Source organism: Protomyctophum parallelum (genome assembly GCF_964188405.1).
Source record: "Protomyctophum parallelum genome assembly, chromosome: 15".
Taxonomy (NCBI): Eukaryota; Metazoa; Chordata; class Actinopteri; order Myctophiformes; family Myctophidae; genus Protomyctophum; species Protomyctophum parallelum.
In genome coordinates, this window is record NC_139710.1 from 19,455,339 (window position 1) to 19,477,370 (window position 22,032).

Below are 22,032 nucleotides of genomic sequence, written 5' to 3' on the forward strand. Positions count from 1 at the left end.
AGAGCTAATAATTGGCATAGACAAATGGGCCCCAAGGTAGGATAGTAGCAGGTCGAATTATGATCAATTTGGTGGGCTTGAGTTACAGCCAAGATCCAACAGTTGGGCTCCAAAGTTCCTCCAAGGCAACAAGATATGTCTTTAAAAGTACCGGTATACAAGGAAGTTTAACTTTGTACAATAAAATATACACAAATGACAATATAATCTTTAATATAAAATAAGTCAAAAATCCATACACTTGCAGAGTTTATCACATTTTCAATCACAGCAACAGTTTAGTTGTGGGAGTTCGTGAAAGCCCTGACGACTCATCTAATTAGTTTATACAATATTACAAATACTTCACTTCTCCTAGCTTACATCCCAGCACACAAACATAGCAACCCATTCCAAAACAGAAACCTATCACATCTTCAATAGATTTTCACTGATTGTCAGTGATTGTCTTTTTGTCTTCTTTTTAAGAGGCCATCAGTAAACTTATAAACCAGTAAATTAATTGATCTTATTCTTAGTTAGCAATCAGTCCTCAGTGGCTTGATGGAAGGGAGCAGGGTTCACTCGTTTGTCACGTGTTAGACCACTTTGTTCAGTATAGATCCAAGCTGGTCTATCTGACACTCCACCACATCGCCTCTCTGAAACAAGGGTGAAATTATTCAAATATAGTCACGGAAAGGTTATGTTTTTGACTAGTACTGGCTAAACGCATTAGGCTCTTTCAAGCTGTACTCAGCTTGTATACAGTTCACATACTGAATATTGTGATGACCAGGCATTTAATACTTGATTAACATACAACTTTATTACCATATAAACACCTCGTTGCCAGCTTGCCCGGCATTGCAAGGGATATTGTGTTGACAATGCACCAATAAGCGTGTTCAAATATTGGTACCTTTAACCTTGCATAGGCAGGATTATAATACAGGGTATGTGCATAACCGTAGTCCTGGGTTTTCCAGAAGGTGGTGTACCTGTTTCCTGTTCATTTTGTAGTTTAAAAACCTGATCATCCTCACCTTGAGAAAGACTGGAGGCTTTCTGAACACACCCACACCTGGAGGAGTGCCCGTGAGGAAAACATCGCCTGGAGTTAAGGTCACAAACCTATCAGAGGAGACGAACACAGTTCAGATCACACATTATCAGGAGACGATCAGAGTTAAGGTAATGAATCTAACACTAACAGGAGACAAACGGGCATAAATGGCGAAATCCTGAGTCTCACAAGCTATGCTCTGTATCAAACTTACTTTGAGACCCACGCAACCAGTTCCTCTGTCTTGAAGATCATCTGATCAGTACTGCTGTTTTGGACCGTGTCTCCATTAACTAAACAGCGAATGCCCAAGTTGTGGGGATCTGGAAGCACAGTAATTTGTTCCTATAAAGTCCTCAATTAATTCTATGAATTGCTTGTAAAAGGTGTTGCCTGCCAGGCAGAAACCTGTGACACAGGTACCTTTTTCCATTTTCTGAAGTAATACAAGGTATGTGCCCAACAGTGATAATCTATAATAGTAATAAACTAATAATTCCTTTACAACAACAGTAACTTTACATTTTCTACCCCAGCGTTTGTCTTTTGTTGCCTCATTTGCTGTCCCTCTCACCTTTTACAGAATCAGTGGTCACTAAGGCAGGGCCGAGTGGACAGAAGCTGTCAAATGTTTTTCCCAGCAGCCACTGCTTCCCATTGCGCTTCATTTGCCAATCACGTGCGCTGACATCATTGGCTACAGTGAACCCTGCCACATATGATAGAGCATCTTCCACCTGAATAACAAGAGCAGGGCAGATGGCAATATGTCAGAATGGGTTAACTGTAGGTTTAAAATGTCCTGTATGTCATTTTACTTTATCTATAGTTGATGTGTGACGCTTCACCTTGATGTGTTTCCCCCTTCGTCCAATCACAAAGGCTAGCTCCACCTCCCAGTCCACCTCCTTCAAATCAAACAGCACACAGTTTGTCAACTTAACCTCTGCAACAATGCATCTAAAAGTAGGCAGGGGCAGGCATGTCATAGCCTGGTAAAACCACTCTCCCTGCTGGACAACATTTGCATTCTGCCAGAAGGGAGAGTCTGGTGTCTCTCGGGCAGAGACGATGTACTCCAGACCAAATCAGACTGGAGCGATATGCAGCTGTATGCGGCCGGGATCAACATGAGACTGATGACATATTGAAGCTGTGCCACAGCACAAATGTAAACACAACCTAACAAGACTCGCAATGATTATGGAGATGTCAGATTGTTGTCCCGCTGCTTCCGGTTCATCGTTTCTGCTTGAGAGCCCAGATCCAGGCAGGAGGAGGGAACTGGTGAACTCAATACTGCCGCAATCTGGCAGAGTCAGGTTAGGCATGTCACATACATGCCAAGACTCACAATTCTAGTAGGAGTCTCACTATTTTTAACACGTTCTCTTGCTGTGCTCCCATTTTGTAATTTCTCCCGTTAATCTCCTGATTTCATGTGCACTCTTCTGAAAAGTGAAATTGGATGAGACAGTTCTCAAGTCAGGAAGAAGTATTATACAACAAAATGTCTGCACTTGGTCTGAGACATTCCCTTCACTTTTTGAAGTACCAATGGAGAGACACAGGAAACAAGGAGAGAGTAGTGACATGTAGCAATTAGTCCACCAGGGTTGGGAGTGAAACCGGGCACTCACTGTCAGGCATTAGACTTAGAGCCTACATGTATATGGTACATGCCCCAACCACTCCACTATCAGGCTCGCCCCCCCCAACCGTCTAATTTCTAACATTTGCTGCAGTAAAGTTTCAGTCATGTTTTTGTTTCATCATTTTCACTTCCCTTCGCTCTTCTTACAATCCATTCTCTGTTCTGTAAAAGGAAGAAAATGTCATTCTTGCTGTTAACCAGTTCCTTGTACTATTTACAGTGAGTCTGCATCAATGTAATCTGGGAACCCATCTGCAAAAAGAAAAATAATTTCTTTGAATTTCCGGTGTAGAGACCGCCAGACGTCGGCCTGTTCACTCTCCTTCAGCCTCTTCCAGTAGTGTGTCTTTTTTACAAACTCTACACGTAACAGGAGTTGCCGACAGCTGCGGAGCTCTGAATCTATCTTGAGAGATTAGCAGCAATATAACTGTGCATGCTTAGTCGTTTTGTAGCTTTTGTCTCCGCTAGTGTGAACGCAACATAAATTTGACAGAGGGTGTACAAATGGAATGAACTGGACCATTATGGGTTCCATTTGTACACTGTCAGAATTAAATTAACAATTTGACAGTGTATTGTTACATGTCTGTGTCTCACCTGACTCTCTGATGGTAGAATGATGTCACTGTACGGTCCAGTGATGGCACTGGGGAACTTGCTGAAGATGATTGGCTCTTTGGGGATGGGGGCGTTCTGTTCCAAACAGTGGTCGCGGTAGTTCATACCCACACATATGACCTTCTCTGGGGCCAGGACAGGAGACAGCAGCTTGATGTCCGACCGCGCCACCACACATTGACCAGAGGACAGGGCCCTGAGAGGGGGGGGGGGGTGTAGAGGAAAACGTAGGAAGATGTTAATTGGTGCTGACCACACATAGGATGGAGATCTGTGGTAGGATTGAGAATGGGGTTCATTTAACAAAATGTAACCCTTACGTTTCTAATTCTAAATAGCTAAGATAGCCAATAGCCGATCTACAAGCTCACAATGCAATGCATCTGGATGTTTTGAGATACTATAATACTTTTTTAAGAAATGTATATGGCTTAACCTGATGTGGCAGTGCCATTCTGACATACTGTACCTGTGTGCACCCTCCAGCCCTTTGTCACCCATCTCCAGCAGCTGTCTCATGGTCGATGGCATGGAGGGGTCAAAAGCCTTCAAGTCCACTACTCCCTCACCTTGTTCAATTCCCACTCTTATCCCCCCTTCATCGCCGTGATGATGAAACTGCACCAACCGCATTGCTGCACTGCACAATCCACGTCTCCCTGGGTTTACTGGTAACTTATTGGAGAAACTCCTCAAGATCAACAAGGAGCAAGGAGGAGGAAGTATCATCTGTTGAGAATAGATTAGGTAGTTAAACTAATGCAAGACAGTGGGTGAAGAGGGTTGGTTGCAGAGTAGCCTTTGACTGTGTAACAGACGAAAAAAGAAAATAAAGAAATTGTAACCACATTTTGGCAAAGCAGTGTTAGTTAACTGCTCAGTGCTCACAATCTGTTGATAAAACATGTCTATCTTATACTTGTGCAATTATCAGTAGCTGGAACTACCCTATACTTGATTATGATTTATGGTGAGTCATGAGATCACGATAAGAAACCCGTTTGGTGTTGGAAAAGACCACATTTTCTGAAAAAAGGAAACAAAACAGTGTGAATTAATGACCGCCTGCCTGCCTACCTGCGTTCTGCATCTGCAGCTGGCGTTTAGGTGTTTTGTGACTAATAGTTTTTATTTATGCAATTTTGTATAGTACCAAATATGAAAACACTAACCTGTTATCAAGAATCATGTGAGAAGTTTCTTACCATAATGCCCTTTGGACGTAATTCGCCTAACCACTAGTACCATACACCTGCTTCCGGGGTTTGGGTTTGTAGTTCATGGTCACATTCGGGTTGCAAAGGAAGTTAGCAAAGGAAGCAGCCATCGCTCACTTCAACGCCTGGCTGGTATCCATGTATACCATATTATGTAAAGAAGTGGTTTTGTGAAAATGATTTCCAAGGATTGCACTTCCTCGTTGTACAAAGCCGTTTTGATAAACTACAATTCCCAACAACAATGTGTGAACAACGAGCTCAAGTCATGTGAACAACTAACCACCGGAGGAGTGGTGGTGGACACTGGAACCGGTTGTCAGCTGTTTCTTTCTCTCTGAAGACGTCGGAGGAGGAGGACAACAATGTGCACCAGGTAATCTTCATCCATTTAATTCGTTATTATTTTGAAATTACGATCAATAGTCCTAAGTATTTTCTGATCTGTATGTCGCAGTGTGCGGCGTGCTCACGAATGAATGAGGACCAATCGCTTTAAAGAATATTTGGTCCAATATTGTTAAAGCACACTCGGATGCATTCTCATTAAAAATCATGGATCCATGCTTAGCACTTATTTGTGTTTTTATTTGATTCACTATGCCATTAATTTATGTGCACCTATCACGCGGTGAAATGGCTTTAAACCGTTATGCAATCAAACAAGATGTGGAAAAGATATGATCTCTTCTTGGACATCCCGTTCCTTCTTCCTTGCATGATCATCGTTGTATGGCTTCCTTAGAACGGGCCCCCAATTACGAATAACGAATCACTGCACTGGTTAGTTTGATTTTAAGGTTAATACTTTTACTATTATTGTGTAATTGAACGCGAAGAAGGTAGTGGGTGGGTGATGCCCTTTATTTTTGTTTCGCTCATTTCTGCGATTTCTCAAATGCGAAATAGCTCTAATAGAAGAAATGTGCTAACATATAAAATATAATATTGTCCCAGCCAAAACATCGAGGTACCATTGCATGAAGTCTCAAGGCTGTGTAGCTGTAAACATAACTTGACAAATTATAAATGCAGCTTTGATGCCATAACGTGATATGTTTACTTTGCATATTGATTCTGTTTGAGTACAGTGTGAATATGAATTAATTTTGCACGATATTCATAACTTCTTAAGAACAAAATTGTAACCATTAACCAACCCCTCTGTATAAAAGCCAAGTCTGATCCTCTTGCATTATGAAAGAGAGAAAAAACTCATTCAGTGAAGTCCTAGTTAAAAGTAAACGTCTCAAAGGTCCCACATAGCCCCAGACTTTGCCCCAGTGTGTTATCTCTATCCCTGCATTATTTAGTAGGGATTAACTCTAGCCCAGCCTAATAGTAAGATCTCAAGAGATTGCATCTATCAAAACATACAGACCTGTATTTTGATTCATATGATGGAGTAAGAAAGATGTTCTGGCTATATTCTTCCATTACATACAAATCAAATTCTGAGAACCTTGTGTGAATATAACCCAAATGTTAAGGCCTTTTACTACTTTGAATACATGATTCATTATTAATACGATGTTGTAATTACTCTGTGCATTACTTTATTAAGCATCCAACCCATTGAGTGGACCACTGACTGTAAAGACCCGAAGTGAGTACCAAGTCATGTTTTTCTTTTTTGTACACAAAGCATTTTCACTTCAGTTTTTTCTCTGTGCCTTGTTCTCTAACAGACAGTGCTTTTCCTCTTCTCTGTAGTTTTGATGGCATTGTGTTGGTGGCCCAGAGCCATGACACGCTGGGCCCACAGCTGGAATGTCTGAAAGCACCCTTGCAGGACTATAGCTCTGTAAGTTGAAACTGATAGAACCAATAACCGACTTCTAACCGTATAATCAAGAAGCAAGCTTTTTATTTGCATTTTATTTTCCTTATCATTTACTACGTATTTTTTATAATTGTGCAATAATCGAGGCAAATGTTTGTAATAATCGTGATATTCTTTTGAAGTCATCACCTGTAGTCCTCATAGCCTGGGATCCAGACTGCTTGCTACGTTCTGCGTTATTTATTTTTTCTCGCTTCGCGTCATAGTATGGAAAGCCTCCTATCTCTGTGCCCAAACGGGATAAATCGGCCCGCAGCTTCTGTGGGGGGTGGGGTGGGATGGCAGTGCTGTCCAATGTAAAACTCAAATCACTTCCTAACTTGTCTACGTAATGGAAATACGGGTGAAATAGGACTGAGTAGTGAAGTGAGAAAAGGTTGAACAGCGAAAATCAGGCTGGATTCCAGGAATCCAGGTTAATGCCACCTAACGCAAACTGTATCCCTGTGTCTCCTCTGCCGATCTCTAGGTGGACACTGGTCTTGGGGAGGAGGTGGTGCTGTTGAAGGTACCTGGTGCCCCTGGTAATCGACTGGTGTTTGCCTCCACCGGCCCTTTGAACCGTGACTACGATGATGTCAGGCGATTCAGTGATGCCGCTGTCAGTGCCATAAAGCGGTCAGTCCCAGCACCTTGAACAGTGATGGAAACAGTCACACACCGTTTTTTTTTTGTACTAACATTCATTCATTCAATCAACATTTTGTTCTAAAAGTCACACCTGTGTGAAGTGAGGGGTGCTCTTATATCGTACTTTCATCATCCATTCATTGTCGATTTGTGTAGGACAAAAATTGTCTTATTTGCTCGTCTACATACATGACATAAATTCTCCATTCATTGTCAATGGGAATTTAATGTTTGTGTAGGACAAAAATTGCTGATTTGCTCGTCCACATATGACGTAAATTCTCCATTCATTGTCAATGGGAATTTAATGTTTGTGTAAGATGAAAATCTACACTAGCTGAATATAGGAGGTGCTAGCGCCCCTAAAAAATCCATATACTCCACCTCATCTACCCCCACTACATCTTACTGGTTCCGTGCTGTCTCACTTCTCTCTCCCCTTAGGGCCTTGAAAGCAGGTATGCAGCGGCCCTTGCTGGTCTGTCCTCCTCACGGTGACTATGAGAAGAGTACCCTGGTGGCAGCCCTTGGGGCTCTTCATGCGCTCTACATGGTGAGAAAACATGTCATCACAGTTGATGAATATTGATTCAACAAATGAATTAATAAATCATACATCTCCTCTGCTTAAAGCCCTTGGAGGTGAGGGAGGCCAACATGAAGCCCAGCCCATACAAGGTGTGTGTTCTGGGCCTGTGGGTAACACAGGCCGAAAAAGGGCCGAAACTGGTGGAACTGGCAAATGCTCTGGAGAGTGGGAGGTGAGCACAGCACTAAATATGACCTAGAACCTTTTATATTCTGTTGCTCATTTGCTCATACTGTACCTGTCTTCACCGCCCTCCTTCAGACTGGTGTGCCGTGACATTGGTGGCTCCGACCCTGAGCGTATGGCTGCTCCCCGTGTGGCAGAGTATGTCCAGGAACTCTTCAAGGACAGCCCTGTGCAGGTATTTATTTATTCTACCTTATATACAACCTATAGACTGTAAAGTAGCTCAGTAGCAGTGCTTTGATGCATCAGTTACTGCTTCATTAGAATTACCAGTAGAATTATTGAGACCATTCCTCTGTTGACTGTTTTCTAGGTGGAAGTGTTGAAAGATGTACATTTCTTGGAGAAGGAGTACCCCTGTCTGGCTGCAGTCAACCGCTGTGCCAACGGTAGGAGAATCAAGTTCAACTGGCAGGGAAATATCTCTAACGTTCCACATCATATTCATAATTGTGTTGCGTATTTCCCATACAGATGTACCTCGTCACCAGGCCAGAGTAATCAAGCTCCAGTACTGTGGAGAGGGACCCATCCAAAAAACTCTGATGCTGGTGGGCAAGGTGAGAAAGGACCTCTATAATTACATTAATAAGTTTGACATGTACAGTGCCGCTTTAATAAAGTGTGCACTTATTAGTGACTGTAATGTCTGAATAGGTGACAGACCCTTTGTCATGTTTTCAGGGTATCACTTACGACACTGGTGGAGCAGACATCAAAGCTGGAGGTTTTATGGCTGGGATGCACAGGGACAAGTGTGGAGCTGCTGCCGTCGCTGGTTTCTTCCAAGTAAGCGGGCCACTTCAATAAAAATCACACCCATGTGAAGTGAGGGGCGCTCTTATCATCGTACATCATCATGACGTAAAATAGACACCGTCTATGGCCCTCATCTATCAACGCGGCATACGGCAAAATATGGCCGAAATTCTTGGCACTTCCATCATTCCAGCACGAACTTGAACTTTGGCGTGCGCCCGGCCAAATATCACGTCAGGTCGGGAGCTGTCATAGGCTTTGTCCTCACCTGTTTTTTTTGTGGTAGAAAAGCGGAGCAGCATTGTCTGACCAGCTGACATAGCCTGACACACTGAATTTTCACTTAATTTCATGCCTGTGACAGGCTGTCACAGACATCTAAACGTATGTTTTCACTTCTAAAATGTACAGTATATAAAACTAATACATATTATACATATTAAAAAAATATATTTTGTAAAGGCATGTGAAATGAAATTGGTAGAATATTTCCAAGTGTACAAGCAATTACAATCACGCAATTAAAAACAATGTTGCAAGTTAGATGCTCAAGCCATTCAAGTGTTTTGCATGAGCGCATACATGGGAGAATTTGCGCTGCCTGTGCTGGAATATTTTCATGACTTGGAGGGACATTGGAGAGTAGTGCAGAGTGCACCATGTCTTTCTGGAGTTACGGTATGTGCAATCTCCTCGTCTCGTCCTCATTTAAGGATAAATCTGACGTGTCGCTCAATGCCAAATGTACCATGCCAGCGCAAGTGGGGACCGCATCGGAGATGGGTAACCCATCCACCCCACCACCACCAGTAGGCCTACCACATAGGCTACGTTAAGGTTTAGGCTGCGCATTCATATAATTGACACTTGACAGCCCAGCCACTGCAGCGAGCCAGCGAGGCAATCTAATATAGACTGTCATAAACGTGCATGGTCACGGTGTCACGGACCACCACAGTGACAGAGACAGACGGGACAGGAGGAGGAGATGCAGCTATTTGCAAAAGAGCAGTGTGTGAGTGTGGTTGTCACTGGCTGTGTCCAAATTCATTCCAATGACATGATGTGATGATTCAAATGTGATCATGATCTTGATTCACATCAGGTTTTCGTTCACTAATATATCTTGTTGTATATTAAATGAATAAAGACTTTAATCATTTAATTTACAACTAACAACACATAGTGACAGTTAGTTTTAACCCGCAGCACATGTCGGGAGCGACGGTGTTGTCAGACTAATGACTGTAGGAATGTTGGTATGTCTAACCAACGTATGCACCCCCGTGTGACGTGTGTGACGTGTTTTGGGCTTGTAGAACTCCTTAGTATTATAACAACCAGTTGCTGCCTTCATTCCCATGTTACGTGTTAAGTGTCCAAAATAGTATAACATTCACCTCCCTCCCTGTTTCTCTCATTAGATCCTGGCCAAGCTGAGGCCACAGAATCTGAAAGTGGTGGGCTCCATGGCGATGGTGAGGAACAGTGTGGGTGCAGGTTAGTTATTGACTATTTTCAGTTGCCTACACACGTTTGTCTCTCTCAGTGAGTGATGTATCATCATCATGTCATGTTCATGATTTCCTCAGGACACTAACGTGTGTGTGTGTGTGTGTGTGTGTGTGTGTGTGTGTGTGTGTGTGTGTGTGTGTGTGTGTACTCAGACTGCTACGTGGCTGATGAGCTGGTGGTGTCCCGTGCTGGTCGCAGAGTGAGAGTGGGCAACACTGACGCAGAGGGACGCATGGTTATGGTGGACCTTCTATGTGAGATGAAGGAGAAGGTCAGAACATAGTGATTTACTATAGATTCACCAACTCCAGTTGTCCTCTTGTCCTCCTTCCTGTTCATACACCAGCGTTCCTCATCTTCACAGTATTCTTGTTTCTTGTCTGCAGGCCGTGCGTGAGATATCTCCGCAGCTGTTTACTATCGCTACTCTGACTGGTCATGCCATCCGGGCCATGGGACCCAACTACTCTGTGAGTACTGCTGAGACGCAATCACTACTGCAACTTAAATGGGCAAACATCTGAGTATTCAAATGTAAAGAATTATATAATTTCAGACATTATGTGTACAGTCTGTTAAACTATTGAATCTGTCCTTGTGTAGATCATCATGGATAACGGCCCAGCCCAGCGCTCTGGAAACGCCATGCAGTGGCAAAAAGGTAAGGGGGCAACAATGGTACTATTACGTCATGTCACAATATGCCAAAGGAACCTTATCAGAAATGCCCAGTATCCTTTTGTATAAATCACACCTCAACTTTAATTGAGTTATTTTGAAAAACCTGTGTCTGGTGCTTTATGTCTAGCTGGAGATGTTTTGGGGGACGTGTTTGAAGTGTCCAGCATTAGGCGAGAGGACTACGAGTTCCACAAAGGGAAGTCTGAGTATGAGGATATTCTCCAGAGCAACAACCTGCCATCCACTGGTACTCCCCGAGGACACCAGGCCCCAGCAGCTTTCCTCATCATGGCCTCTGGGCTTGATAAGGTACACAGATTATTCTAAGAAGATTTGTAAATGCTGTGGGTACAGTATGATGGCAAGATTACGAAGAGTGACCAGTAAAATCATAACCCATGTTCTTTTTTTCCTTTTCTCTTGGTGTTTTGAATTTAGTTTGGTGTTGACTCTGCCAACCCTCTACCATACTCCCATGTTGATATTGCCGGGTCCAGTGGTCCTTTCCCCGGAGTGCCCACAGGTGCTCCAATCCTTGCCATGGCTACCAACTACATTCTGTCTTAACGAGTTGGACATCATTCAAATTGTCTCTCTTGTACATGCTTAGTCACAACACAAATTGCACAGCCGTCCCAAACCGAAATGACATCATGCTCAACACACAGGATATACAAACATGTATGCATTTTTCAACATTCCAGAATACCTCAGAGGAATATTGTTCTGTGAGAAAGTAGTTTATTCATCGAGTTATTTTGATAAAATTCTGCAGTGTCCGTCCAGTCTACACCAAGTGTCCAGTGTTCCCATTTCTAACTTGAGTGGCCTGTATTGATATACTCAGGGGTGAAATGGCGGTATTAAAAAATGCCATCTTTTTTACGTGTGAAACTGAGGACTTGGTTGTGTGATTCATGTTGTGTGCCAGTCAGATAAAAAGAAATGCCTCTTTGATCAATAAAATACATTTTCAAACAACAGTTGTTGTTTTTTATATGACACCTTGGACCAAAGTAAAGATGTCAGTACATAAGTCAAATGTATTGTACAGTTGGTTATAATAAAATTATATTGTAACATCTGGGTAGTGGAAATTGATTACTTTCCTTATACTTCAAGCAACAAACACAAAAGATGGATATTGCAAAAATGCAAAATATTGTGCCAGCAGAGAACTGCTGTTTTTATTATAGCAATGAAATTGTTATTCATTAGGAAATGTATCTCTCCAGATAATAGTAAAAATACACACATCAAACGACCATTCAAAACACTAATTACAAAAGACTAAATCCTAACAGGGCACTAGAGACAGAACAATTCATAACATTCAATAGTAGCAGCGTCAGCAAAAGTGCTGACCAGACAGGAAATTAAATTAAGACAGGAAAACTTGATGGAAACTTGCAGGTTTAAGTTAAACAACACATATTTGTATGTATAAAGAATAAAGATTGTAATGAATGATAGCATAACTGTTTAGGTCTCATAGCTGGTATGTACAGAAGCAATGTGATTGGATACGTACTACGTAGCATGCCGGGTGGATGGCCTACTTTTATGCTTTATTGTAGCTGGCCAATGGCGATTTCTTAAAAACATCAATACATTCCACATTGGCTCAAACAAATTGCCGGGCAACCAACTAGCCAATCAGAGCGTGAATGAGCGTCTTCCCAGGCTATGGCATCTTCAAACTAGACACGGAAATGACGGAATGACGCCGAATCATTAAAAGCTCAAGTTAGCGCGCGCTCAGCGTCATCTTCTTTCTCTCTTCAGAAGAGCAGGTCGCAGGCTGTTTTAGCTCTCTTCTCTTGCTTACACAAAGACTTCTCTCTTTGCGAAACGTGTCTTTGCCGGCTAATCTAGATCTGCTGTAACGTGAAGCCTCTGCTTGGGGGATCCACAGTCAGACACTTTAATTTCTTTCGCGGTCGATACACAACACACAACTTGAGACCATGTTTGAGGCTCGCTTGGTGCAGGGCTCCATCCTGAAGAAGGTCCTGGAGGCTCTGAAAGACTTGATCACAGAAGCGTGTTGGGACGTCAGCTCGTCCGGCATCTCCCTCCAGAGCATGGACTCCTCTCACGTCTCTCTGGTCCAGCTGACGCTCCGGAGCGACGGCTTCGACTCGTACCGCTGCGACAGAAACCTCGCCATGGGTGTCAACCTCAGCAGGTGCGTAAACTAAAACGATTTGACAGCCACCGAGAAGTAACACGAGTAACTTAGTTTGTACTAGAACAGTTAAAGACTAGCTAGCCTATAGAATTGACTTGATCAACCGTGCTAGCTTGGCTTCTAAATTGTCGTTTTATGTTCCGGGTTAAGTCTGTTGTCTAATGGGTAAAAGCTTGGATTAAACGCTACTTTGAGTCGACTGTGTTAATTAAAGAAAATGTATAGATGACAATCATATTGGGGCTGGACGGCTGGTCAAACTCTAGTCTTGTGCTTATAACCTTACAAAGAGAACTCCATCTTGCTCGGGCAGAGTTGTCCGTGCTTGTCCATTTTCATCATCTGCACTTTCTATGACCGCAATGGCTGATGGTTACTTACAATACATTGCATTAAAGAATGTTGTGGGGGTGGGGGGTAAAATATACTCTAAGGGTAAAATAGCTGATTGATGTCAAAGCCATCTATTTTAATCTGCATTTTTTTTTTTAATCCATGGTCATATTTTGGAGTACAATATGCGCGCGGCGCGCCAAAACATTACTGGTGACGTCACATGAGCGCCAATTTTCATTGCAGCGACGATGGCGGGAGTTGTTGCTTTGTTGCGGGAACTTTGCATTTCCTGTCCACCATGCTGTCAGTTTTAGTACTACACGATTAACGCTATGGATTAGTTTTGATTTATTACATTTTCATGTCCGCACCTTTATGGAAAGATAATAATGCTGGCTTCAGTGGCTTGCTTTGCTTGTCCTACATTGCCTTTTTTTCAAATGTGTATGTTTGTCTTGTTTATTGTAAAACTGATTGCTGTTAAGAGTATGGCAGCATGTGCATTCCTAATATTTTCCCTCTTCCCCCATTATCCCATACAGTATGTCCAAAATCTTGAAGTGTGCAGGGAATGAAGATATCATCACCCTCCGAGCAGAAGACAATGCAGACACACTTGCCCTTGTGTTCGAGACACTCAGTGAGTCATTGACAACAAGTCATGAACCACATTATTATTGCTAGTATGTATCACATTATGTAGTGTCTACTTGATGTGTCAACTATCTGGAATCAAGTGTTTTTGAATTGGAATCGATGTTCTGGATACTTAACAGTCCCATTCACTATGCTCTTTCAGACCAGGAGAAAGTCTCAGATTATGAGATGAAACTGATGGACCTCGATGTAGAACAGCTAGGAATTCCAGTAAGTATTTTATCCCTGTTCATAAAGCATATTTTGACAGACAGGCTTTTCTCATCCCCACTTAATTTGTATCTACCTGCAATCTTGCATGGATTTAAGTTCTCAGTCACCACGACTGATTTCATTCATTCTTATTCAGATTAAAGAGTTTTACAATAGTTCAAACTAGCAATAGAATACATGTTCAGAGAAGCATCTTCCCAAAAAAAAAACTGATAAATGGAAGCAAAGGTTAAACATTGACATTGATGAGGTTGACATTTGTGCAAATTGAGTAGGAGACGCAGGACGTGTGTGTGTGTGGAGGAATCCTTTCATGCACAAATCATCTTTGTCTCACACAAATTTCAGTCATGAGATATGTTTTTTGCTTTAATACCTGTACCTGTCTGTGTGTTGCCCCTATAGGAGCAGGAATACAGCTGTGTGGTGAAGATGCCCTCGGGGGAGTTTGCCCGTATCTGTCGTGACCTGTCGCAGATCGGTGATGCAGTCATGATCTCTTGTGCTAAGGATGGAGTCAAATTCTCTGCCACAGGAGAGCTGGGAACCGGAAACGTCAAGCTTTCCCAGACCAGCAATGTAGACAAGGAGGAAGAAGCTGTGAGTCACTGGCTTTGCATTCACACATCAAGGTGGATGGGCAGTGAACTGTAGCTGTTCTGAACTCTGATATGGAACTTTGTTTTTGTCCTGTTATTAGGTGACCATTGAGATGAATGAACCTGTCCAGCTTATCTTTGCTCTGAACTACCTGAACTTCTTCACAAAGGCCACGCCTCTGTCCAAGACAGTCATCCTCAGCATGTCTGCAGATATCCCCCTGGGTAAGCATGACCGTAACACCTACTGTACGCTGTAGCTTTACGACACCTTATTCAGTGTTTGCATTTAGCCTCCATGTTGTTTTTTAGACCATTCAAGTAATATTTTTTAATTTTATTGTCTCCCTCCCTCCCCGTTTCCAGTGGTGGAATACAAGATAGCCGACATGGGCCACGTCAAATATTACCTGGCACCCAAGATCGATGAAGAGGCTTCTTAAATGTGGTTTACAGCTCGCCAAAAGGGCACAGTGGAGGGAGCAGGGCAGTGGGATTTCAGCAAAGAACGCACACAATGTTCACTTGACATCTGTTTGCTTTTGTTCCTCGTCACGAGCAGATGTGGCATGGAGGTCGTGCTGTGTTATATACCCATGTCATGCAATCAGCATTGTGAACGATACAGTCAGGAGTTCGCTTGTGGGGGATCACAGGCACTTATTTCAGGCTTACCTTTTTGCCAAACCAAGCATCATATTTTTTTGTATTGTTTGAGCTTTTGTGATTCAACTCAGAAGTGTATGGTTCAGAATGCTTGGTTGTCAAATGCACAGCCCTGGGGGAATCTTAAGCCCGAGTTATAAACTTGGTTGTGCATTTGTGTCCCCAACTGAAAATGACAGATCTACAAGCTTTGGGTAGATTGGGTGTCCCAAATGGCAAATGTACAAGCTCACTGTAGATGTGCTATTTTCGGTGTGCTACACCTGCATGGATCAAAGTATAAATTGGATTTCAAGCACTTGGTTCACTCTGCCCTCCAGTTTCCCCTCTCCCTGTTTAAGGAAAATTCAATTTCATATCGCCCATTCCTACTTGTAGATATATCTGTAAATACTTTATGTGGTCTTACATCATCCAACTGCAGTTCTTTTGTTTGTTTTTCTATTCATTGAAAAAGTTATCAAATTAAATGATTTGGATTGTTTCAGGATGTGTATTGTCTTGTTCACGTAATGCTCAGTGAAGCAGCATGAATTACCATCTCTAACCACAAGGTGTTGCTCTCGTACTTTTGCTTTACCAGTAGCTGAAGCCAGGCCATAGCTCAGGTGTGCAAATAGTTCAAGGATTAAATTCAGTTTTTTGGCCTCATCGAAAAACATCTCTATAACAAATATTTTAGCATTTTCTAGACTAGGGCATAGCGGTAAGCATTAGTTACACCGGTATGCATGTCCTAAAAGTCCTATTTGATTGCATTAAATGTTAAACTCACTTTTCCACTCAATTTGCCAATAACTTTATGAATGTTTATACCCTATTTTTTCCTTCTGTATTATTTAGTCCTTGATTTGTTGCCTTTTTCTCTACCCGTCAGTGTCCATTTATGTTTTAATTATCTGTCAGCTAACACCAAAAGAAGAATTTCTTATTAATTTGCCTGCTAAAATGAAAGTATATATTACAAAGTCCATACAAATATGTCTCAGTGAAATGATGACACAATTAGGCATTGGTCTGTTGACATATTTTTTACTTGAATTAATTTGAGAGATGTTTCTTGTGAGGCGAGGCAGAGTAAGTATAGGACAGATAGAGCTGTTATCTGTGGAGGGGGGCAGATAAAGAGAAGGTCATTACATTTACGCTCTTAAAACCGCCTTGATATTTAATTAACTAGGCCTACTGCCATCCAGGTTAGGAGGATTAAATCCTGGAAGAAGCCTCATCCAATTCCTTATTGGAACAGATTTGTTTTGTCACAGGATGTGTTTTACCCAGGATATTTTTATGATTGCTACTGTATGTGTTAATGCATTTTCGCTGGAAATGCTTATCATCCACTGTAAAACCTAATTCACCTAAAAACATTAAGTGATCCCTACCTCCCCCTGGGTTACTGTCAAAGTGTCCTTGAGTTCCCCTAACTGCTGCAGGTGAGCAGGTTGGTGCCTTGCATGGTTTCCTCTGCTGTGAATGGGTCAATGTAATGTACATTGTGAAGCGCTTTGGATAAAGGCGGGGGGTGCTATAGAGAAATGCATTATTGAATTGACCAAGTGTATTCCCTGCAGTGTTTGTGAATGTCAGTATAGCTGACAGGAAAAAATTTGGATCCAAAACAGTTCCCTAGCAACGCAATTCCATTGACCAGGTCCTTTGCCAATGTGGTCAATGCAGGTTTTGATGATTGGATGGGTGGTGTTATCTTAGCATTTTAATTTACCATTTCACCTGCAGATTAGTATTGGCGCTAAACTATTAAAGGACAACTTTTTTTTCCAACCAATGTTCATGTTTTAGGTTGATATTAGAAAAAGTAAAAGATGAGCGGCAGTGGCTCAGGGGTAGAGTGACAGAATGGCGAACCTGGGCTCCCCCAGAGTTAGTGTAGAAGTGTCCTTGAGCAAGACTCTGAACACCTAATTGCTCCCGGTGGTGCCTTGCCTTTCCTCCGGCATCGGTGTGTGAATGTATGGGTGAATGTACGTAATGCATCTCTGTAAAGCGCCTTGGATAAAGGTGCTATATAAATGCACCATTTATGAGTGTTAATTGTTTTTCATTTTCAGGCTTTCTTTCCCTTTAGGGAGTTTTGATATTTTTGACAGGGTAAATATGTCTTCTTCTGCAATTTCTTTATTATTATTTACTATAGTCCTACCAGACCCCAGGAAATTGCATTTGGCCACAAAATATCACAGGATCTACTGAATGTGACGGTAGAGGAGTACTAGGGGGATGCCATACTGTGTGTCATAGGCTCAATATGTATGTTTGTCACCTCCGCCTTCGCATTCAATGTTCGATTGCCCTGTCAAAATTAGCTAAAGTCGCTAAAACAAAAGAAAGCTGAAAATGAAAAAGAATTAAAACTCATCTTTTACTTTCTCTAATAACCTAAAACATGAACTGTGGTTGAAAAACCCCTTAAGTCCTTTAACTTATCTTCCCCACTACTAAAGAGACACTGAGACAGGCTAGTAACTTGCTTGTTTTAATTAGGTTTTTTTAAGGGAAGAAACAACATCTAAGGCTAAGCAATAAACATTAGAAGGCTTCATTTTAATTATCAACATTTTAATATATAGGGTAGCCTTTTGCAGCGCAGTAGCTTGGTTCTCATACTGTAGTCACGCTATATTGCATTCTCCAATTTCTCTCACTGTCTAGCCCTTCAATTACTTTCTGGAGGCAGGGGATTTCGGCCAGGCAGATAAGGGGAATAGGATGAAACATTCTCTCACCGTCTATCTCTGAGGTTCTCCATGAGGCATTGGGACTGGAGTCTTGTAAGCACCGTGCCTTTAGAGAGAACGAGGAGGGCAGTTGCGCCAAGCTTTCCTCTTAGATCAGTGAAGTTGAGAAACTATGGTGAACAAAATAATCACAAGGATGGAGGTATGTGTGTGTGTGTGTGTGTGTGTGTGTGTGTGTGTGTGTGTGTGTGTGTGTGTGTGTGTGTGTGTGTGTGTGTGTGTGTGTGTGTGTGTGTGTGTGTGTGTGTGTGTGTGTGTGTGTGTGTGTGTGCGTGCGTGTGTGTGTGTGTGTGCGTGTGTTTCAGTTTTGCCATCCTGTCTGGCCCTGTGGGATGCCACTATGTCTGACCTCTTACATAAGCCCTTCTCTCCCTCTACAAGAGCAAAATCCATAGATTATTGATGTCCGTCCCGAGGAAGTGAGGCAGCACATGGGAAGAACAAACCTCTGCACTACTGTGTAAAATAACAGTGTCCAATTAACCACTGTATTTTCAACATATATGCATCAGATGAATTTGTCGTAATATTATGTTTCTGTGCTCATAGTGGCACACAAACTTGGAGATTCCTTCACAGCGCATACACCGCGCCCGCAGCTTACTATAGTTTGTGATTGGTGGATCAGAGCGTTCTTTTCTTCATATCACCTCACTTGCTGTGCTGTTTTATAGAGCGCGACTCAGACTATTAGTACATAGCTGTTCAGCTTATGCCTTATGGCATGTGTGCTGAAGTCACTTCTGCATGGATTAGCATATTAATGTGATGTCCTCTTTGTCTCGTACATTCGCCACTCACATTTCACAGCAAACACAGTGTGTGCGTGTGTCCGTCCGTCCGTCTATACTGGTCTGTTGTGTCTCACACACACACACAGAAAAATATGCTTAGTTGTGCAGTTCTTTATCAGGCCTCTCCAATATGTTTTGCTCCCCATCACAATGTGATCCTCACTGTCCAGAGATCCCTACTGGTACGCTCCCCATCACAATGTGATCCTCACTGTCCAGAGATCCCTACTGGTACGCTCCCCATCACAATGTGATCCTCACTGTCCAGAGATCCCTACTGGTACGCTCCCCATCACAATGTGATCCTCACTGTCCAGAGATCCCTACTGGTACGCTCCCCATCACAATGTGATCCTCACTGTCCAGAGATCCCTACTGGTACGCTCCCCATCACAATGTGATCCTCACTGTCCAGAGATCCCTACTGGTACGCTCCCCATCACAATGTGATCCTCACTGTCCAGAGATCCCTACTGGTACGCTCCCCATCACAATGTGATCCTCACTGTCCAGAGATCCCTACTGGTCCGCTACTTAGCAACTGTTTCCACGGCTACAAAGTTGCTCCCTATCCTTACCCCTACAGCAGGTCGCCCATGTCCCCCTGTTCTCTTGTGTCCACCTCCTACAACAGTCGCCCCTCGGCTTCCTCTGCCATGCCAGCATTTATTTTTAACCTTAAAGCTGCTTTGTTTGAATAGGTAAAATTAGATGCAGCAGATGCCTGTTGGGTGTATCAATACAGCTTGAGTAACCCCAATGCCAGTGCCTGAGACGGATCAGATGGAAGCAAATGATAACAAGAGAGTGGTTGAAATCAACAAAATACGATTGAGATATGGTGTGTGTGATGTTCTTGGAGGAACTGGTTGTGGCACATACTCACAAGAGAGTGTGTGTGATAATAACGACTGCATGACAGCACTAGGATGCTCTGTGCTCTCTAGAGGGTTGGCAAGAGCCAATCTGAAAGAAAACAATGTCTACAAGTGTAGTGTATGGCTGGACGGTAGCGCTGGAAAGGTGACAAATTGGTAACGTATAGGACAGATGGCGGCTTCATGCACCTTCTGGCATTGAGAGGAATTAAAGAGCAAAAGGTTTTGTTTCTGAGCTAGAATACAAAAAAATCTATTATTATTTATCAAAAAAACATGAAATCACAATTTGTTGCTGTCAGGAGGAAACGACCTAACTAATTTTTTGTGTGTGCATAAATCAGTGCTATTGAACACCCTTTACGTCTGTGTGTTGTTTAAAAACTATTGAACCAATGAAAAGTAGTAGAAAGCGCTTGGGTCAAAACCTCTTAACTCCATTGGACCCTCAGACTGCTAAAACAGCTAACTCCCTTCCACGCACATACACCACACTTCAACCAATGATGAAGTATGTAGAGACCCCCTAGCTCCAGACCTTTACTCCCTTACACACACTGCTAGCCTTCCTCAGAGTCCCAGCTGTCCCTGTACTCGAAACCTCCACAAATTTTCAATAATGAATGTGTAAAAAAATATTCCTATACATTTACTCTACATACATTATGCTCTTATTCGTTTGTCATAACAAGAGAAAGGATAATTGAGTGCTCAGCACGAGTCAGGAGAGGGTACAGAGAAGGACCATTGTTTTGTAACCATGATTATTTCTGTGAGTAAAATTGCTGTTATATACCCGATTATTATTATGTATACTGCTATGCATGTTCCTGTATTTCTGGGTGACTTGAGAAATACATTTGGATGTCCTGCTAAAAAGAAATACCCCCTCTATAATATAAAATAACAAGAAAATAATGGAGGACTGCAGGCTACATTCAGAACATGAATGCAAATGTTTGAGCCAAGGCCTATTTTTAGAAGTACCTCTAAAAATAGACATTATTCTCCATAGAAACATGAAATCCATCCGAGTGGTGAATTACAGCAAATCTGCTCTCTCTCTGTGTGTGTGTGTGTGTGTGTGTGTGTGTGTGTGTGTGTGTGTGTGTGTGTGTGTGTGTGTGTGTGTGTGTGTGTGTGTGTTTGTGTGTGTGTGTGTGTGTGTGTGTGTGTGTGTGTGTGTGTGTGTGTGTGTGTGTGTGTGTGTGTGTGTGTGTGTGTGTGTGCGTGTGCGTGTGCGTGTGTGTGTGCGTGTGCGTGTGTCTTTCAGATATTAAGGGCAAGACTAGGGCTAAACCTATATTGACCATGTGTGAAACGCTAGTGGACTGTAATTTGAAATGACAGATGAATGGCGATATTCGGCCAAGGCGAGTGATGAAGTTATCCAGGATTGGATTATTTTTTAACTAGGTAAATATCAGACGAAATGAAAGCCTGGGTATCCAGGCTAGGTCAATATTTGTATAGAAAGGCCTAAACAGGAACCGGGGTCGCAAATTAGCCTCAGCCCAAAAACCCCACTGTCAAATAGACAATAAAAAAATAAAATCAATTAAAATACGATATTGTATTATCAGGGAGACGCTAATTGGTATGTTTTTGGGCGTGTCCACATGGCGAAGGGCTATAAAGTTCCTGCCCATTGTCATGGAGACTGGTTTTAAATCCTCCACAGTGGCCGAGGACGAGCAACTCGTACAGGATGGTCGGGGTCCTGTTGACCGGGGAGCAGAACTATGGAAGTATATAACATTATAACCTTATAGACCTCCTGGTGAAACTCTTCACTGTGAACAGATTCCTCCCTCCCCCAGCCTTGACTCTGAAATCATCCATCCATCCATCTTCAACCACTTATCCGTAGTCGGGTCGCGGGGGCAACAGCTCCACCAGAGTGACTACGGCCTCACTCACACCTTCGCAACAGACTGATGTATGCTTGTTGTATACAAAGCGTGTGATACATCTTGCCCCAATGCATTTCCAATGGGAGTCACATGGTTTGACACAACATTTGTGTTGTATGAGGTGGAGGGGGGCAGTCGAAACACAGCCGGAAGCCATACAACAGCTTGTAGTCCAAAATGTTGTATCAAACCATGTGACTTCCATTGGAAATGCATTGGGGCGGCCATGACACTTACATCTAGCTTACATCTAGCATGCATCAATGTTGTATGCTAGATCGAAAGG

At 42.6% G+C, this 22,032-nt stretch overlaps 3 protein-coding genes across 3 annotated transcripts; 2 read left to right on the forward strand and 1 right to left on the reverse strand.

Moving 5' to 3' along the window:
• Window positions 1-196: 196 nt before the first annotated feature.
• fahd2a (fumarylacetoacetate hydrolase domain containing 2A) lies at window positions 197-4,561 on the reverse strand. The gene is made up of 8 exons (XM_083783576.1): window positions 4,493-4,561; window positions 3,790-4,049; window positions 3,300-3,516; window positions 1,894-1,953; window positions 1,620-1,782; window positions 1,260-1,368; window positions 1,026-1,113; window positions 197-641 (listed from the first exon to the last, which is right to left on the reverse strand). Exons 2-8 carry the CDS (start codon window positions 4,047-4,049, stop codon window positions 579-581), a joined length of 960 nt encoding a protein of 319 aa, XP_083639702.1. The 5' UTR covers window positions 4,493-4,561; the 3' UTR covers window positions 197-578.
• A 256-nt stretch (window positions 4,562-4,817) lies between these two features.
• LOC310872147 (putative aminopeptidase W07G4.4) lies at window positions 4,818-11,721 on the forward strand. The gene is made up of 16 exons (XM_083783868.1): window positions 4,818-4,913; window positions 6,102-6,143; window positions 6,251-6,341; window positions 6,850-6,998; window positions 7,455-7,563; window positions 7,644-7,771; window positions 7,861-7,960; window positions 8,099-8,174; window positions 8,260-8,345; window positions 8,470-8,574; window positions 9,969-10,044; window positions 10,212-10,330; window positions 10,446-10,529; window positions 10,663-10,720; window positions 10,868-11,049; window positions 11,179-11,721. The coding sequence occupies exons 1-16, from the start codon at window positions 4,903-4,905 to the stop codon at window positions 11,305-11,307; spliced, it is 1,545 nt and encodes a 514-aa protein (XP_083639994.1). The 5' UTR covers window positions 4,818-4,902; the 3' UTR covers window positions 11,308-11,721.
• A 792-nt stretch (window positions 11,722-12,513) lies between these two features.
• On the forward strand, window positions 12,514-15,886 carry LOC310872839 (proliferating cell nuclear antigen). The gene is made up of 6 exons (XM_083785010.1): window positions 12,514-12,928; window positions 13,810-13,907; window positions 14,067-14,134; window positions 14,543-14,737; window positions 14,838-14,961; window positions 15,103-15,886. Exons 1-6 carry the CDS (start codon window positions 12,708-12,710, stop codon window positions 15,177-15,179), a joined length of 783 nt encoding a protein of 260 aa, XP_083641136.1. The 5' UTR covers window positions 12,514-12,707; the 3' UTR covers window positions 15,180-15,886.
• The last annotated feature ends 6,146 nt before the right edge of the window (window positions 15,887-22,032 follow it).

Coding starts and splice junctions, on each gene's coding strand:
- fahd2a (XM_083783576.1), bottom strand. CDS start 4,049: ATGATACTTCCTCCTCCTTGCTCCTTGTTGATCTTGAGGAGTTTCTCC. Junction 3,517..3,789: donor GGGCTGGAGGGTGCACACAG/GTACAGTATGTC, acceptor CCCCCCTCTCAG/GGCCCTGTCCTCTGGTCAAT. Junction 1,783..1,893: donor GAAGGGGGAAACACATCAAG/GTGAAGCGTCAC, acceptor CTTGTTATTCAG/GTGGAAGATGCTCTATCATA.
- LOC310872839 (XM_083785010.1), top strand. CDS start 12,708: ATGTTTGAGGCTCGCTTGGTGCAGGGCTCCATCCTGAAGAAGGTCCTG. Junction 12,929..13,809: donor ATGGGTGTCAACCTCAGCAG/GTGCGTAAACTA, acceptor TATCCCATACAG/TATGTCCAAAATCTTGAAGT. Junction 14,962..15,102: donor GTCTGCAGATATCCCCCTGG/GTAAGCATGACC, acceptor CCCCGTTTCCAG/TGGTGGAATACAAGATAGCC.
- LOC310872147 (XM_083783868.1), top strand. Junction 6,342..6,849: donor CCTTGCAGGACTATAGCTCT/GTAAGTTGAAAC, acceptor GCCGATCTCTAG/GTGGACACTGGTCTTGGGGA. Junction 8,175..8,259: donor AGTCAACCGCTGTGCCAACG/GTAGGAGAATCA, acceptor TTTCCCATACAG/ATGTACCTCGTCACCAGGCC.